General features: G+C 47.7%; 1 protein-coding gene across 2 annotated transcripts in view; it reads left to right on the forward strand.

Annotated features, from left to right (window-relative positions):
• EIF2B3 (eukaryotic translation initiation factor 2B subunit gamma) overlaps positions 1-10,663 on the forward strand; it is a 164,110-nt gene extending 153,447 nt beyond the window's left edge. For both annotated transcript variants that reach the window (XM_082673726.1, XM_082673727.1), the window contains 2 exons: positions 1,607-1,710; positions 10,254-10,663. In XM_082673726.1, the coding sequence (XP_082529852.1) occupies positions 1,607-1,710; positions 10,254-10,306 (157 nt within the window). In that variant the 3' untranslated portion in view covers positions 10,307-10,663. The remainder of the gene's footprint in view (positions 1-1,606; positions 1,711-10,253) is intronic.
• Positions 10,664-16,293: the final 5,630 nt, after the last annotated feature.

Raw genomic sequence — 16,293 nt, forward strand, 5'->3', positions numbered from 1 at the left:
ACAGAGCCATCTTGGCTCAAAAAAACAACTAAGCAGGGCTTCTCTGGTGGCATAGTGGTTAATAATCCGCCCGCCAAAGCAGGGAACACGGGTTCGAGCCCTGGCCTGGGAAGATCTCACATGCCACGGAGCAACTAAGCCCGTGCGCCACAACTACTGAGTCTGTGCTCTAGAGCCCACGAGCCACAACTACTGAGCCCGCGTACCACAACTACTGAAGCCCGCGTGCCTAGAGCCCGTGCTCCGCAACGAGAGAAGCCACCGCAATGAGAAGCCTGTGCACCCGTAACCAAGAGTAGCCCCTGCTCGCCACAACTAGAGAAAGCCTGCGTGCGCAAAGAAGACCCAACGCAGACAAAAATAAATTTTAAAAAAAAACTAGGCAGTCCCAGGCTTCCTCTAGCCTTTTCTCCCCTTAATTTCTTTCTTTTTTTTTTTTAACCTTAGTTATTTATTTGGTTGTGCCAGGACTCCTTAGTAGCGGCTTGCTGGCTCCTTAGTTGTGGCATGCAAACTCTTAGTTGCGGCATGATGTAGGATCTGGTTCCCTGACCAGGAATCGAACCCAGGCCCCCTGCATTGGGAGTGTGGAGTCTTAACCACTGGACCACCAAGGAAGTCCCCCCTTAATTTCTTTGTATGGCATTATGATTAAATGTATGAATTCTGGAGTCAGGCAGACTTAGTTTTGAAACTGCTACTTGGCAGTTACGTGGTTTTAGGTAAATGGTTTAACTTCTCTTAATCTGTTACCTCATCTGTAAAATTTTGTTATTTTTACTACATCAGAGGTAAAAATGGTACTTCCAGAATGATTTAGGAATGTCCCAGATGATTTTACTGATGAAATGGCTAGATTTGTAGGTCACTCCTGTAATGTGTATAGAATATTTAGCACAGTACCTGGCCTGAGGTAGATATGCAATAAATGCTAGTGAAGATTTTCAAAAGGACTTTTCCCCCACCCACCAGTCCTCAGAAGCCAAGAAGATGCTTTTTAAACACATTCAAATGCTAAGAGCCAGTGGAGCTCCTCTTGAGAGTGTTGCTTTTATGAGTAATCTTTTATGTAGCATGGAGTTGGTTTAAAAAGCATCCTTTTTTTTCTAAACGAGTATGGTTTTGATTAACCAGGGTCTATGATGAGAGCTGTGGGGCACCCACTGTTTCCATAGCTGATCTCCTGGGAAGATTCATGGGATCTGAGCCTCCAATGAAATTTGGTATATATTCCCAGATGAGAGACAGGAGCAATGGATCAGCCCAGGGACCAGGGCCAGCTTCCACCCCCAGACCAAAGGAAGAGAGATTGGATGGAATTTAGACCTCCCAGTCTGGGGTGCCTAAAGAACTGAAGGCAGACTGGTTGCTCTTTTCAGGCTTTGGGGGAATATCATTATGAGCATATACAAACTCTGGTCTTCTCTAAAGCCCAGTCCTCTCCTGGCCCAGCTGTGCCATTCTGTCTTCTAATGATAAGCTTGTAGCCATTAACTGGACTGGCCAGCTAGTCCTAGCATATGGAGGAGCCAGAACCCCCAACCCATAGTGACAAGGATAGTGATGAGAGCCATGGACACTCCCTAACTTGGTTACTGTGTTACAGAAGCAACATCCAGGGCAGCGTCATCTGCAATAATGCTGTAATCGAGAAGGGAGCAGACATCAAGAACTGCCTAATTGGAAGCAGCCAGAGGATTGAAGCCAAAGGTAAACCAGAAACCAAATTACAATCACAGGTGCCATTTTTTACATATCACAGTAACACAGATAATGCTCAGTGCTGGTGAGAATTGGGGAACAAGCATATGCATACACTTCAGGTGAGAACATAAATTGATAAAGCTATCTTAGGAGGGGATTGACATCACTGTCAAATTTTTTAACTTTGACTTTACAGTTCCATTTTTAAGAATTTATCTTGTTAGATAAGCTCATATATATTTATGCAGCCTTACTACCAAAAAATTGAAAACATAACAGAAAGATCTGATGACCCAGATTGGCACCAATACTTTACAGTGGCTGTTAGGCATAAGAGAGAAGGGCCAGTGATCCAACAAAGGCTCTGGAACTAGCTCTGGCCTCCTGCAGTCCTTGAGTACCTCATCTGACCTGTTAAGAGAGAGAGTCCCATAGATTCTTGGCCTGGAAGAAGGTTAGCAGCTTCTTCAGAAGCCATTTTCTCAGAGCCATCCTCAACTGCTTAGCGATGATGCTGTGAGCTTTACTGTTAGCGAGCTCTGCACTGTAGCTGTAGAAAGACTGTATAGTGCTAGAGAGACATGCAGACATCAGGATTTCCCTGCTGGGCTGGTCAAATTTGAATGGTCCATAATTTGGCTGGGTATTTTTAACCAAAAAGTAGACAAAGCTCACGATCAGTGAGGTTGACTCACTCCTTTTCAGATTATTCCTAAACCTAAAATAGGATGGGATAGGGGAGTTGCTGAAGGAACTAAACCCACCAATTCTGAATTGGTGTAAGCCACATCATTTTCCTTCTCCCAGTAAGTAGAGGCCTTCTTCAGTTTTTTCTCCTTCCCTTTTTAAATGTGTGCTTCCCTTGTGAGCTTTAGACTCAAACAGACCCGGGTTCAGATCTCAGCTGTGCAACTCACTGGATGTGCACCAGGTTAAGTTTTTAATTTCTTGGCCTCAGATTTTTGAAACTAGAAAAATTGAGACAATAATACCTATCTTGGGGCTTCCTTGGTGGCGCAGTGGTTGAGAGAGTCCGCCTGCCGATGCGGGGGACGCGGGTTCATGTCCCGGTCCAGGAGGGTCCCACGTGCCGCGAGGCGGCTGCGCCCGTGGGCCATGGCCGCTGGGCCTGCACATCGGAGCCTGTGCTCCGCGGCAGGAGAGGCCGCAGCAGTGAGAGGCCCGCGTACCGCAAAAAAAAAAAAAAAAAAAAAAAACCTATCTTGGAAGATTGTTGTGAGAATTAAATACAGTTAAATGTTTTGAGGAGTACAAACAGCTTCTGGAGCATACCAGGGGACTTAGAGCTCCATATACCCACCATGCTCTTGTGCCTCTCCATGCCTTTGCACATGCCCCCTCTCTCTCTGGAATTCTTGATGACTCTGCCCAAGTGCTTTCTCTCCCTGACTCTTCCCATGATTCCCCACAGTCAAAATGAGCATTCCTTCCTCCTCCGCTCCTTTGTCAGTACCTTTATTAAAGTACATACACAAGTTATGGCTATTATTTATGAATCTACCTTCCCTACTAGACTGAGATCCTCAGGCCAAGGATTGACTTATTTCAAAATGTATCCCTAGCTCTCCGAACAGGTCCTGGTTTATCGTAGATAGTGGGAAGGGGAGAGATGAGTGAATGAATTTTGGATCCATAAAGGGAATTTGGGGGCATTTCAGGGCAGAGAGTTCGGGTTCCAAGAAAGGCATTTGTGAGATAGTTGCAGTTATCATGAAATCTCTTCTGGCTTCTCTTCTAACCTTATGCTGATGAAAGAACCACATGCAACACCGGTAATTGAACTGGGGAGATGTGGCCGTGGCCTGAAACCACTTCAACCTTTTTCTTCACTTGAGACTAGATGCAACTCTCCTCTTCATTGCCTTTCTTCTCACATTTCAAGTGCTTTCTTCTTCTACGTGTGAGAATTGTCATTTCTAAGAGGCCTTTCCTGGGTGTCACTAGTTTACCAATAAGGTTCTTTGTTATAAGCATCATAAACTAATAACTCTGGCTGATTTAAGCTGATAAAGAATTCATTGTAAAGGTAGGTAGCTCACAGCTCTAAGATAGTTGCAGAATCAAGCTTAGAAAATGGGTTACAGCCAAGATTTACACTCCAAATCATTCTGGTGAGGACACTGCTGCCATCCTTGCTGAACACTGGTTATCACAGCTGGCAGTGCTACTCCAGCCGCCCAGCAGGTAGATTCTCTCTGGTTCCTACTTTTTTGTGTGGTGGCCCAGCCCAAGGTTTGTGGTGGCTGCATTAACAGGTCAAGCCTAGATCCTATACCCCTGCCCTAGCTGCAGGGAAGGCTGGCATTTTTAGTTCAGTTAGTAGGAGACAGACTCCACCCAGTGTCTCACCAGAGAATCTTTGAACAGGAGTGTTGGTCAGCAGCGGTGCCCCGGCTATTGGTACTTTCTGCTGTGATCCCGTGCCAGCTGAGAGTATGAGTTTAGGTGAGAGGGCTGAGACACCAGCTTGAACTCCAGCACAGGAGGCATGGATGGCCCTGCCCTCCTAGAGTGCCACTGGCCTACAGCTATTGTTTATAGCTTTAAAATGTTCTCACGTGCATTGTCTTTATTGGATTCTCATAAAAGCCATCTAAGGTAGGGATTCATTATTGACCCATTTGTTGAGGTGGAAACTGAGACTTTGAAAAGTTGAAATTTACCCAAGGTCATAGCTAGTACATGACAAAACTGGGTCTTCAGCCTGAACTATCGACAGCCTCCAGAAAGACCAGAAGAAGAAGCCATTCCTGGCTTGCCCAGCAGAATTTGGTCGTTGATACCCTTTTTCTCCCTTTAGTCCATCTTTCTCGGACCAATAGGAAAAATATGTTTGGCCTCCATATTATGGCTCTTACTCTCCTCAGGAACATCAGGTCTTAGTTCTTTCCCCTGCTCAGCATACCACTTCACCCAAGCCTACCCTTGGCTTGCAGAGAAACTTGTTTTTTGAGCATCTGAGGCCTGTTGGTTGTTTCTTTTTTTTTTTTGCAGTACACGGGCCTCTCACTGTTGTGGCCTCTCCCGTTGCGGAGCACAGGCTCCAGACACGCAGGCCCAGCAGCCATGGCTCACGGGCCCAGCCGCTCCGCGGCCTGTGGGATCTTCCCGGACCGGGGCACGAACCCATGTCCCCTGCATCGGCAGGCGGACTCGCAACCACTGTGCCACCAGGGAAGCCCCTGTTGGTTGTTTCTTAAAAATAGGATTGAGAACACCAGCCTTTTCTCTGATTCCGTGGAAGGTCTTGGAAGGGATCCCCAGAGCTTCAAAAGCAGCCGCTCAGCTGGTCTGTGGGGCTGCTTTCTTATCCCATCCCCTCCCCTGTCTCCTCATTGCATTTCTCTCCCCTGCTTTGTTCTCTCCTATTTGGGTTTATGGCCCCACACCATGTTTCTTCCACCTCCTTCTTGCTTCTTTGTCTTTGTAAATTATCTCCTGCTCAGCAAAAAGTAGAAACATCCCCTAGTGCTTTTCTTCTTTCAGTCCCTCCTGGAGCCAGGAGCTGCTTCCTTTTGTTGTTTTTACTGGCATATTTGAATGAGTGAACTCCATTTGCCACTGCCCTAGGGTGTCCCTCCTTTCTTATTTGCTGGAACCTGGAAGCTCACAGTTTCTGCTTGTTCTTCTCCCCACTTCCAGCAAAGTATTGGTGCTCCTTTCTTTTACTTTGCAAGGACCCCTCTTCATTCTGTGTGCAGAATGCATGAATGTCAATGGAATGCCAGTATTGAGGCACATCTCCCATCAGGGAGCATAGGGATGTGCCAGCCAAACCCCTAGGATGTCACGGGCTGCGGCATCTCCTGGGCTTTCTAGCTCTAACTACATGCCCTCTCCTTAACGGTCCTGAAGGAGAGATGGCCAGGGAAGTCATCTGGACTTTAAACTGGAGAACCCCAACATTTCTTGCTCTGTCCTCTATGCTAGAGAGACCAATGCGTCCAGCACAGTAGTCAGTGCCTTCCTGCCACAGGTTCTCCTGGCCAGTCACCTGTTCCCACTATCACTTATCTTTTTTTTTTTTTTAATATTTATTTACTTATTTATTTTGACTGTGCTGGGTCTTAGTTGCTGCACACGGGATCTTCGCTGCGGCATGCGGGATCTTTAGTTGCAGCATGCAGGCTCATAGTTGCCACATGTGAGCTTCTTAGTTGCAGCATGCGGACTTCTTAGTTGCGGCATGCAAACTCTTAGTTGTGGCATGCATGCGGGATCTAGTTCCGTGACCAGGGATCAAACCCAGGCCCCCCGCATTGGGAGCGTGGAGTCTTACCCAGTGGACCACCAGGGAAGTCCCCACTATCACTTTTCTTTGAGGCTGAGCCACATTGAGAATGCAAATTCCAAACCATCAGTGCAGCAATCAAGACCTGTTCACTATGGATGACCCAGACAAACATCAGCTCAGGTCCTCACTAGCAAAGAGTCAGGAGATGGCAAAGTCCCCAGTCAGTCTTCCTCCCATGGAGGGATTTCAGGAAAAAACATTCATCCTCAGAAGCAATGCCGTCCCCTCTCCAAATCCCAGTCATTTGCATGCCACAGAGTCACCACATCCATAGCAGTCTTCTACACCAAAAATGGGACTATCGTAACCCAGCATAGGCCCCTCTGCCCGTTTTTAGCACTACCAGGAGAACAAGGCATTTTCTAACAATTCTGCCTTTACTCACCCCACCCAGCATGCTCAGTTAATGAGATTATCTCTGGCAAAAATCCTGGCAACCAAGTTTGACCTCCTGCTCAAGCCAACTGAAAAACCACAGCCAACAAAGTCAAAACCTGGGAAACTAATTGGACATTTCATCTGAGTCTTTTATTACTGTCAGTGAGAGAACTTGGATCTCTTCCCTGGTCCCGCAGTGATCAGTCCTTTGGCTGTGAAAGTAGACCTGATGGGTACATAGATCAAGTCCTGGCTAGCAGGAGTCCTCCCCAGCTTCCCAACAGTGCAGCTTTTTATATGTGACTTGTCATTCCCTTCTACCTCACTGGTTTTTTTCCCAACTTACTTTCCTCCCTTGTACTCTTCCCTTTAGGATCTTTCCCGACCTGATTCCAGCCCAGAACTTTTCCAGTGTGTTTATTGGAGCCTCCTTCCAGCCCTGGCCAAGCGGAACTAGTACTGCTTGTTTTTCCCCTTCAGGTTTCCTCCACCTTACTGAATCTCCATAAAAATACATCTTCCCCCAAAATGCCAGATACAGTCTTCCTCCCCTGAGTCCCAGTGATGGTGCAGGTATTTATTTGGAGCCTAGCAGAGCAGAAAAAGGTGTTGTTTGCCTCAGCCTAACCCCTCATTAACCCCTCTGGTCTGGAGCACTGAGGACCAAGAAGTGTTAATGAAACTGGCACTGTCTTCAGAACATTCCAGTGTCCCTGGAAACTAGGAAGAGACTGGGTGAAGGAAGAGCAGGTGTCAGAGTCTGGTTATGAGATGATGTGGCTAACTGATGGCTACAGAGGGATAAAGGGCAAAGAGGAGCTTTTGGAGGTGCCCTGGGAAGCTAGCCAGAGAAGCGTTTCCTTTGTTCTTTTCTGGTCAGTCTTACCTCAAGGTAGAGCCTGATTGACAGTCACACTCCAGGACCAGCCCCAGCCCTAGGGAATTTAGCAGCCTCAGCAGTGTCTGGGCCTCCCTCCCATTCCTCTCACTGAAGGAAGCAGATTGCTATAAAGTATAAAAAGAACACCTCCTAGGGCAGGAGTACACAGGCCAGACCCAGCCACGTCCTGTAACTTCCGTTTAATACTTATCAAGCCTCTTTACATCAATTATCTTATTGAATCCCCACAACTTCGTGAGGAAACTAAAGCCCAAAGACATGAAATAATTTGCTCAAAGTCAAATTACCAATAGAATTCAAATCTCTGTGGCTTAGAGCTCTCCTATTCTGCAGTCACCTTTTCTTCTCACATGAGATTGCCTCTGTCAAATACAATGCTGAAACAAGAAACTCTGTGAAAGGCCTAGACCTTGGTTTCTCTTCCTACTGGAGAACATTAGAGAAATAGGCCCGAAGATGCTGTAGACCCACTAGGACCTTTCCTGTAACGCACCGGATGTGTCAGTTATATTCTCTTTGACAAGGGGATTGGAGGCCTTCTCCTCCATACATGCTCCTTTTCCCACTTCTCTACCCTCACATAACCCCCAGAACACACACACCTTCAACAAACAATTACTGCCTATCTTCCAGGCTCTGGGAGGCTAGGAGTGTAAAGATGAGTAAGTTTTGCCTCTTGCTGTCCAGCTGCTCACAGTCTATTATAGAGACTCAGATGAGTAAAGAAATAAGTGCAGGGGCTTCCCTGGTGGCGCAGTGGTTGAGAGTCCGCCTGCCAATGCAGGGGATGTGGGTTCGTGCCCCGGTCCGGGAGGATCCCACATGCCACGGAGCGGCTGGGCCTGTGAGCCATGGCCGCTGGGCCTGAGTGTCCGGAGCCTGTGCTTCGCAACAGGAGAGACCACAACAGTGAGAGGCCCACGTACTGCAAAAAAAAAAAAAGAAAAAGAAATAAGTGCAGTAAAATTTCACAGGTATGATGGTAGAAGACTGTCAGAGTTAACTATGGACAGAAGAGAGAAATTGGTCAGTTCCTGGCACAAGGATCAGGAACACCATCTCAAAGGAGAGAATTTAGGCTAAATCTTAAAATTGTTGGCTATTTACCAAATATACAAAAGGGAAGAACCTCTCGAGCAAAGGAGAACCATGTAAACAGGCACCTGACGGCAAAAAACAATCTGATATGTTGGGAATTGAAAATCATTTGGAAAATCTAGAATATAGTGTATAAGGGAGTTATAGCAAGAAACAAAACTGGAAAGGTGGATAGAACAGAGGACATGTCTGAAATCTCAAAGTCTCCACAGCTTCAGTCAGAAACCCCCTTTCTACTGACAGAGCGGAAGTAGGCTCCAGGCTGTGGGCAGTATGAGCAGAACAAAACATCTCTTTACTATCAAACTTGGTCCTATCATTAACGATCGTCATTTTGCTGCACCAAACCCTTCTGAGGCTGAAGTAGAGCCTCAGGAAAGTCAGTGTTTCTGCCTCACCTATCAAGGTCACTCTCAAGCCCCCATGTGTGGCAAGAAAGGTGTTGGACCTTTAGAAGCCAAGCTAACCCAGAAGGAATCCATTTTCAGCCAGGTGGTCAGCCTTTTCTGTCTGAGCCAATAGAACACTGAAAGCTCTCCTTCCTCCTACGTCTGCTCCATACCTCCAGGGAACAAGCAGACAGCATGCTCCTGGTTTCCCCTACCCCTTCCAGACCATTGGTTCACTGCCTCCTTTCTATAGCTCTTACTCCTTGAAAGCTAACCCTCTTCTTAGCTTTCACCCCATCGTTGGTAAGCTCCCAGGGCACTCCCCTAAATATATTGAGGGTTCACAGTCTTCCCCTTTCCTCCCTCTCTTTTTCCAAACGTCTTGGACAACTTAAACATATTCATCGCTGAACCATCCAGCCCCTCAGCTTCACCATTCCCTGACCTTCTCCACCAACCTTCACTCCCCTGCAACTTTAGCTCTCCACTTACATAACCATACCCTATCCCTGTCATTACCCCAAACTTCTGAAATCTTTCATGTGCCAGTAGCTGTGCTAGACACTGGGGCGTGATCATAAATCCACTGCCCCTGCCCTCAAGATTCTTACAGTGAAGTAGAGATAGAGATACACATCAGGTAGAGTGTTTTCAGAGAGCAGGAAATGGACGGTTCGGAAGGGAAGGCATCACATAGTGGAGGTGCTTGATTAGGGCATTTAGGGTGAGTAGGGAGGGAAAGAAAGGCATTCTAGGCAGAGGGAACAGCATGTACTAAGGTCTAGAGCTGTAAAATAACATGGCTTCTAGGTACAAATGGAGAGTGATGGAAGATAAAGCTGAGAGGTAGGCAAAGGTCAGGTCACAGAGGGCCTTACGAGTTTGGACTTTATAAAAATAATACTGACCACTATTTGTCAAACACTCAATGATTCTTTAACTCATTGAATCCTCACAATAACCCTGTCGAGTATGGAGTATTATTTACATGTGACATATGAGGCATCTCCCTTTCTCCTTTGAATATCTCCATCATTTAACTATTTAGTCTCTTTTCTTCTCACTATTTTCCCCCATTCCCTATCCTCTGGCCACACCACAGATTTTCACAGGCCTCTTTCTTACATCTTTATGTCTTTGCTCACGTTGTTCTAACAGCCTGGAATGCCTTCCCCTTGATATACTGCCTAAAAAAACTCTATCATTCTTTATGACTCAGTTCCAGTCCCCCTCCTATGTGAAGTCTCCTGAAAGCCAGGTGTATAGAGAGTCAGTCCCCTCCTCCCGTGTGGGAAGATGCTGTCTCTTCCAAAATCCTTTCGACAAGTTGTATTCCCAAGAGCTTCTAAAGAGCAAAGCCACGTAGGAGAGGCATGAATGTTTATGAACACAGAATTAGAAGTAATCGGGTTTGAAATGACATATTTTGCTGCCATTTCTTAAACAATCTTTTCTTTTTCTTTTATAGCCAAACGAGTGAATGAGGTGATCGTGGGGAATGACCAGCTCATGGAGATCTGAGTTCTGAGCAAGTCAGACTCCTTCCTCTTGGCCCCCAGAACTACAGATGTTGGCTGGCCCACCTGTTTGACTCTGTATTTATTTCCCAATAAAAGAAGGGCTCCCAAAGCCTTGCTGGAGACTTAGGGAGTAGTCCCAAGCTCCACATCAAATGGGCTCCAGAGATACACAGTGTGTGTTCATGTTGTAGAAACCATCTGGAGCTGGCGTGTGGAACAGTGGCCTAGCTCTCGTACACCGAGGGTATCAGGCAGGGGCAGCAGCTGTCCAGTGGTGAAGTTCCTAGGAGGGCTACTTTCTGACTGGCTGGCCCAGCGTCGTCCTTAAAAGCATCTCCCACCTGAAAGGACCTGAGGGTACTTCAGTCCCTGACCCTAATCAGGCTTTCTAGGCCCATAGGCCTAGCTGCTGTCATTGCGACCTCTGCATATGATGTTCCCTCTACAGCTGTCAATTTGGGCAGCCTGGCCCCTGAACCTCAGTCCAGGACTTACTGCTGTGCTCCCATACCTACCACACAGATTGCTGGCCCCTGACACCACGCCACCGCAAGCCTCACCTTCTAACCCCTGCCATTTACTTCCTATCCTTCCAGCCTCGGGTCAGTTTCTCCAGCTCAACTATTACACCCTGGAGACCCTAGAGCAATCAGGAGGCAGCCCCTGCCTAACCAACAAGCCTATCCCCACAGGTTTTAGTGGAAGAAAGAGCAATAAAAGAAAGCCATGGTTTGAGAGAAGCCAGACCCCTTCTCACCTCCTCTTAGTGAGGTCTGCCCAACGTGGTAAGGAAGAGCCAGCAACCTATATCATCGTTGGAAATTCTTTCTGAGTCTTCTCCAACTGCACTCCTTTATACCCTAGTTACACAGACTCTCCTGCTTCAGATCATTGAGAAGTGACATTTCAGTACTCACAGCTCTTCTGGATCCCTGTGCACCTTGCCTTCACCACCCCCGCTCCCAAACACACACACTCTGCTCTTGCCTCTCCCTACATTGCTTTACAGCCTGCAGGTGTTTGGTGGAAGATGAAAGTGGTTCCTGGGGTGAGATTTCACCTCCTAGAATTATCAAAGGAAACGTTTCTCTTGATGTGCTCACTGTGGGTGGCTGTAATTATAAAGAATGATTTGAAATACTGGTTTCTACATTGCTTCAAAAATCTGAAGTCTCTCAAGTTCGTTTGAGTGATCTTGCCTGAATCTTAGTTGCTTTTATTGAACTTGTCAGAGACTGGATGAGCATTCCTACCCTGGGGGATCTCCACCTCCACCAGCCTTCTTGGTTGCTCTAGAGCTCCACATTCCTCCCACTGGTCAGGACAAGGTTCCTGAAAGTTTGTCCTAATCAGACAGGAGTTGAAATGGCCCAGCAGAGTGGTTGAAACTGATAGGACTGCAGGGGAGGTGGGAATAAAGAGCTGTGGTAGTGCCCAAGATGATCCCCTTTGGAGGTGATATTCAATTTGTGAGGCTCCGATGATGCTAGAGACAGTTCTGGCCTCGATGGAAGAAGACCTGCCCTGTGGAATGTTGTTTGGCTTTGGCCAAATCACTGTCTCTCTCTGTCCCTAAGTTTCTACATCTGCAAAATGGAAAAGTTGGACTGGGTGACTTTTAAGTGACTTTCTCAGGTTTTGTCCCCTCTCAGAGCTTTCTGACCCTTGGGGTCCAGGTGGCCCAAGAGGGCAGAAGACTGCTCCTTGACCGCAGAAAGGGGATAGAGGTGGGTGGATTTGGAGGTAGGGTGGAGTAGGGGAAGAGAAGGGATTGATTAAACTGTCCCAGAGCCTTCCCATACCCCTTTCTGATCTTCCCCACTGAGCTCGTGGAACCCCTGACAGTAAAGTAGAGGAAAAGCCTCTCCTCTACCTTCCCTTGCACAAGCCCACGAGCAGCTCCTGCTCCAAGGAAAGGAGGGAGCTGGAGAAAACACAGGGTGGGCTTCCCTGGTGGTGCAGTGGTTAAGAGTCCGCCTGCCAGTGCAGGGGACACGGGTTCGTGCCCTGGTCTGGGAAGATCCCACATGCCGTGGAGCAACTAAGCCCACGAGCCACAACTACTGAGCCCACGTGCCACAATTGCTGAAACCCACGCGCCTAGCGCCCATGCTCCACAACAAAGAGAAGCCACCACAGTGAGAAGCCCGTGCACCACAATGAAGAGTGGCCCCCACTCGCTGCAACTAGAGAAAGCCGGCGCGCAGCAACGAAGACCCAATGCAGCCAAAAATAAATAAATAAATAAGAGTTTACAAAAGAAAGAAAGAAAAAGAAGACAAGGTAAAAGTCCCCCAGGGGAAGACCTTGCTGAGTTTGAGTCCCAGCTGGGAGCAGCCCCCAGCTCAGGACACTGCTGTTACTGTCTCCAACAATTCCAGAACGGGCTGAGTGCCCAAGGTGCTTTGATTTCTCTTCTCTTTGCTCTGTCTGCCAGAAGGCAGGGACAGCTTTTGTTTCCTTTTGGCAGCATCTACAGAGGTTTGAAATGTAGTGAGCAACTGCATGTCCCCTGGCCAGCTACCTCTCCATGGGACAGAAGCCAGAAGAGCCAGGCAGGCAAAAGAATTGATAGAATCTGCCCTGCCTCTCTCTCCCAGTGATGCTGCATGAGGGAAGTGGAGGAGAGGGGGAAGGGGGCCTTTAATGCCAAATCAAGGAGGACTCTGGGGAGGTGTTGAGGGTTTGGGGTTTTGGGAGCTTGCCAGGTCAGACACAGTTTGATGGCTACTGGTGCAAGAACCCCTCCCCCGGTAACCCATCTCCCCTACCTGCCAGCAAGAGCTCCCTGAGCCTGTAAGGGGATTGACCGCCAAGACTGCCCTCCAAGCTACTTCCAAGGCGAGAGGCTGAACTTCCCAGTTCTTCACCACGTTACTTTTGCTAGCCCACTCCCATCTGCAGTGGAAAGCGTCAGGGAAAACTCTAGCTGGATCCCAAGAGTGATCTAGGGGTCTGCACAGCCTAGTTTAGAAGCTGTTCCTATTTCCAGAGAATTGCAAAGAGCAGACTTTTTTTAATCCACAGGCATCCCTACCCCTAAGAAGGTACATAAGCCAGGTCTTGGTATGCTGCTTTTTAAATAGTTAAATGTGTCTGAGGAAGGGGGAGAGGGGTGTGGGGAAGGACCACCCAGACAGAAGGTCTAGAAAGCTCAGCTCTGATGGAGCTGACAGGGAGATAAAGAGTCTGAGCAGGAGAACACATTCTACTAGAGGTCAGGATGACCTGTCTTCAGCCTGAGCCATCTGCCACCACCCAGAAGGCTTGCATCAGGGGCTCTTCTGCCATGGATAAATGGGGAAATTCTGCCTTGATTCTTATCCTCTCTCCTTCCCTCACCATCAAGGTAAAAGGCCATTTTCTGGTCTCTGGTTGCAGCCTCTAGCACTAGAGACTTGACAGGTGCTACTGGAATAAATCTGCCTAGAGGGAAGGGGCATACATTCCCAGGCTTGGCCCCTAAACATAATGGGTGGTAGTAGGGAGCTGCTAGGGCATCTGCTTCCCTCCTCCACATCTCAGTGTCATTGACTTTGCCTGGCCCAGGTAACAGAAGCCAGCCCAAAGCATGGTGAGTGAGTAGCTTGGGGAATACCAGGGAAAGAAGGCCTGCCCTGGCTCCTCCCTCATGGACCCTACCCTGATGTGTGTGTGTGTGTGTGTGTGTGGTGGTTTGCTTCACTTTTCCTGGCACTGTTCCTCAGCTATATATATTATCTCATTTAATCCTTAGGGCAATGTCAGAGATTATGTGACTTGCCCAAGATCTCATAGCCAGTAAATGAAAGATCCAGACCTTGAACCATGTCTTCTCCTTTTATTTATTTATTTATTTTGCGGTATGTGGGCCTCTCACTGTTGTGGCCTCTCCCATTGCAGAGCACAGGCTCCGGACACGCAGGCTCAGCAGCCATGGCTCATGGGCCTAGCCGCTCCGCGGCATGTGGGATCTTGCCAGACCGGGGCACGAACCCGTGTCCCCTATATCAGCAGGCGGATGCTCAACCACTGCACCACCAGGGAAGCCCCGTCTTTTCCTTTTAGATTCTGTCACCCTCCCACCTCTCCCATCCAGATGTTCTCACTTCTGGAAACCTCCCTGAGTATTCCAGCTCACAGTGGTTTCCCATGTGGTCTCTGTGCTCCCTCTTAGGCTGTGAACTTCTAAAAATCAGGTACTCTGCAACCCCAGAGCTTAGCAAAGTGGTGGCTCCGTAAGAGACCTTAAGGAATATTTGTCTCAATCAGTAGTGAGATTTACTCCTTGGCGATAATGAATGATTGCTTTTCTCTTTTTGTTATTCCTTGGAGAATTTCTCTGGTTTGGGCCCAAGACACATACCAAGGTCCAGTGGAAGTGTCTGTGAACCAGGCTATTCCATAGTTGAAGCAGGCTGTTTATAGAGAGAAAAGAGCAGCTTCTTCCCTGCCTGTTCCCTGGGGGCTGTGGCTTTAGCTCACCCTGGCTGAGCTTAGCTGTACTTAGGAACTCAACTTTGTTGGGGAGAAGAAAGGTCACTTTGGAGCTCAGAGCAGTCAGAGGGCACTAGGCCCTGGGTTAGAATTGTTGGAACTGCAGACCAGTTTCTCCCACCCTGGTGTTTGGACTTTACAAGGCAAGAAGTTTTCTCAGCAGGCAGGCCCTGCCCTGAAAGCATCCACAGAAGTGCCAGACTTTACCACAGTTGTTAGCAATGGTGGGCCTGCTATGGAAACAGTCCCAAGGCCCAGGTGATTAGCAATCTATTTCTCCATGGACCTTATGTCTGCAAATCTAGCGAGAAGGAAGGAGGCCTCAAGAACTACTTACAGCCAAGCCTCTCTACCTCCCGTCCTGATGACACCCAGCCATACTCATCTTTTGCTATAGCCGCAAGAGCAATCTGGGGGCCCACACAACCTAGTTTAGAGGCTATTTCTACTTCCAGAGAATTGCTGAGGGTACACTTTCTTTATCCACAACAGGACCCTCTTCTCTATGACAGGGAGGAACAAAGTGCTATGCACATATGCTGCTTTTACTGTGTAGTCACTACTTAGCCAACACCATCACATATGTATTAGTTCCTCCAAGGCATTTTGCTGGATGAATGTACCAATGGAAGTGGCAAACCCGCTAGGTGTTCACCCGCTTGGCCTAAAGTTCCCCTTTCCCCAGAACTGAGGAGAGATCTCCAGGGAGATGATGTTAATTGACACAACTTTTCAAAAAGCAGTTTGGCAATGTGTAGCAGGAGCCATAAAAATGTTCATACTTTTTGACCAAACACCCCGACTTCTGGGAATCTGTCCTAAGGACATTCTCCAAATGACTGATACAAAGACTATGTAGTAACATGAAATGTTTGTGATGTAATCATAAACAAGTCTGGAAGAATTGACCAAGAAATTGGCCAGAGATAATAGTAGTTGTGTTAGAGTAATGAGTTTACTGGAGATTCTTTTTCTCTTTCCCAGACTTTACATGCAGTATATTGATTTTACCCTCCTCTGCCACTCAGGGTTAATCAGTCAGGAACCTGCAGAAACAGACTCACAGGCCAGACAGTTGATGAAAGTTTAATAAAGGGACTAGTCTCTGTTTCCAAGTCACTTCCAAGACTGGTTTGTGCAACTCTCAAATGACTCACTCAACAATTTTTTTTTTTTTGCGGTACGCGGGCTTCTCACTGTTGTGGCCCCTCCCATTGCGGAGCACAGGCTCCGGACAGCCGCTCTGCGTGGCATGTGGGATCTTCCCGGACCGGGGCAAGAACTCGTGTCCCTTGCATCGGCAGGCGGACTCTCAACCACTGCGCCACCAGGGAAGCCCCACTCAACAATTATTGAGCACCTACTTACTCTCTAGTGAGGGAGGCAGACTTTCAAGTACATAAATTGTATCACGTGCAATAATAAATATATAAATTGAGTGTTATAAGGCGCACAAAGAAGCAATTATCCGTTAGAAGGAGTGGTGTGACTCAAGGAAGACTTCAAAGGCGG

This window comes from Grampus griseus (genome assembly GCF_964374135.1).
Source record: "Grampus griseus genome assembly, chromosome: 1".
In the NCBI taxonomy this organism is placed as follows: domain Eukaryota; kingdom Metazoa; phylum Chordata; class Mammalia; order Artiodactyla; family Delphinidae; genus Grampus; species Grampus griseus.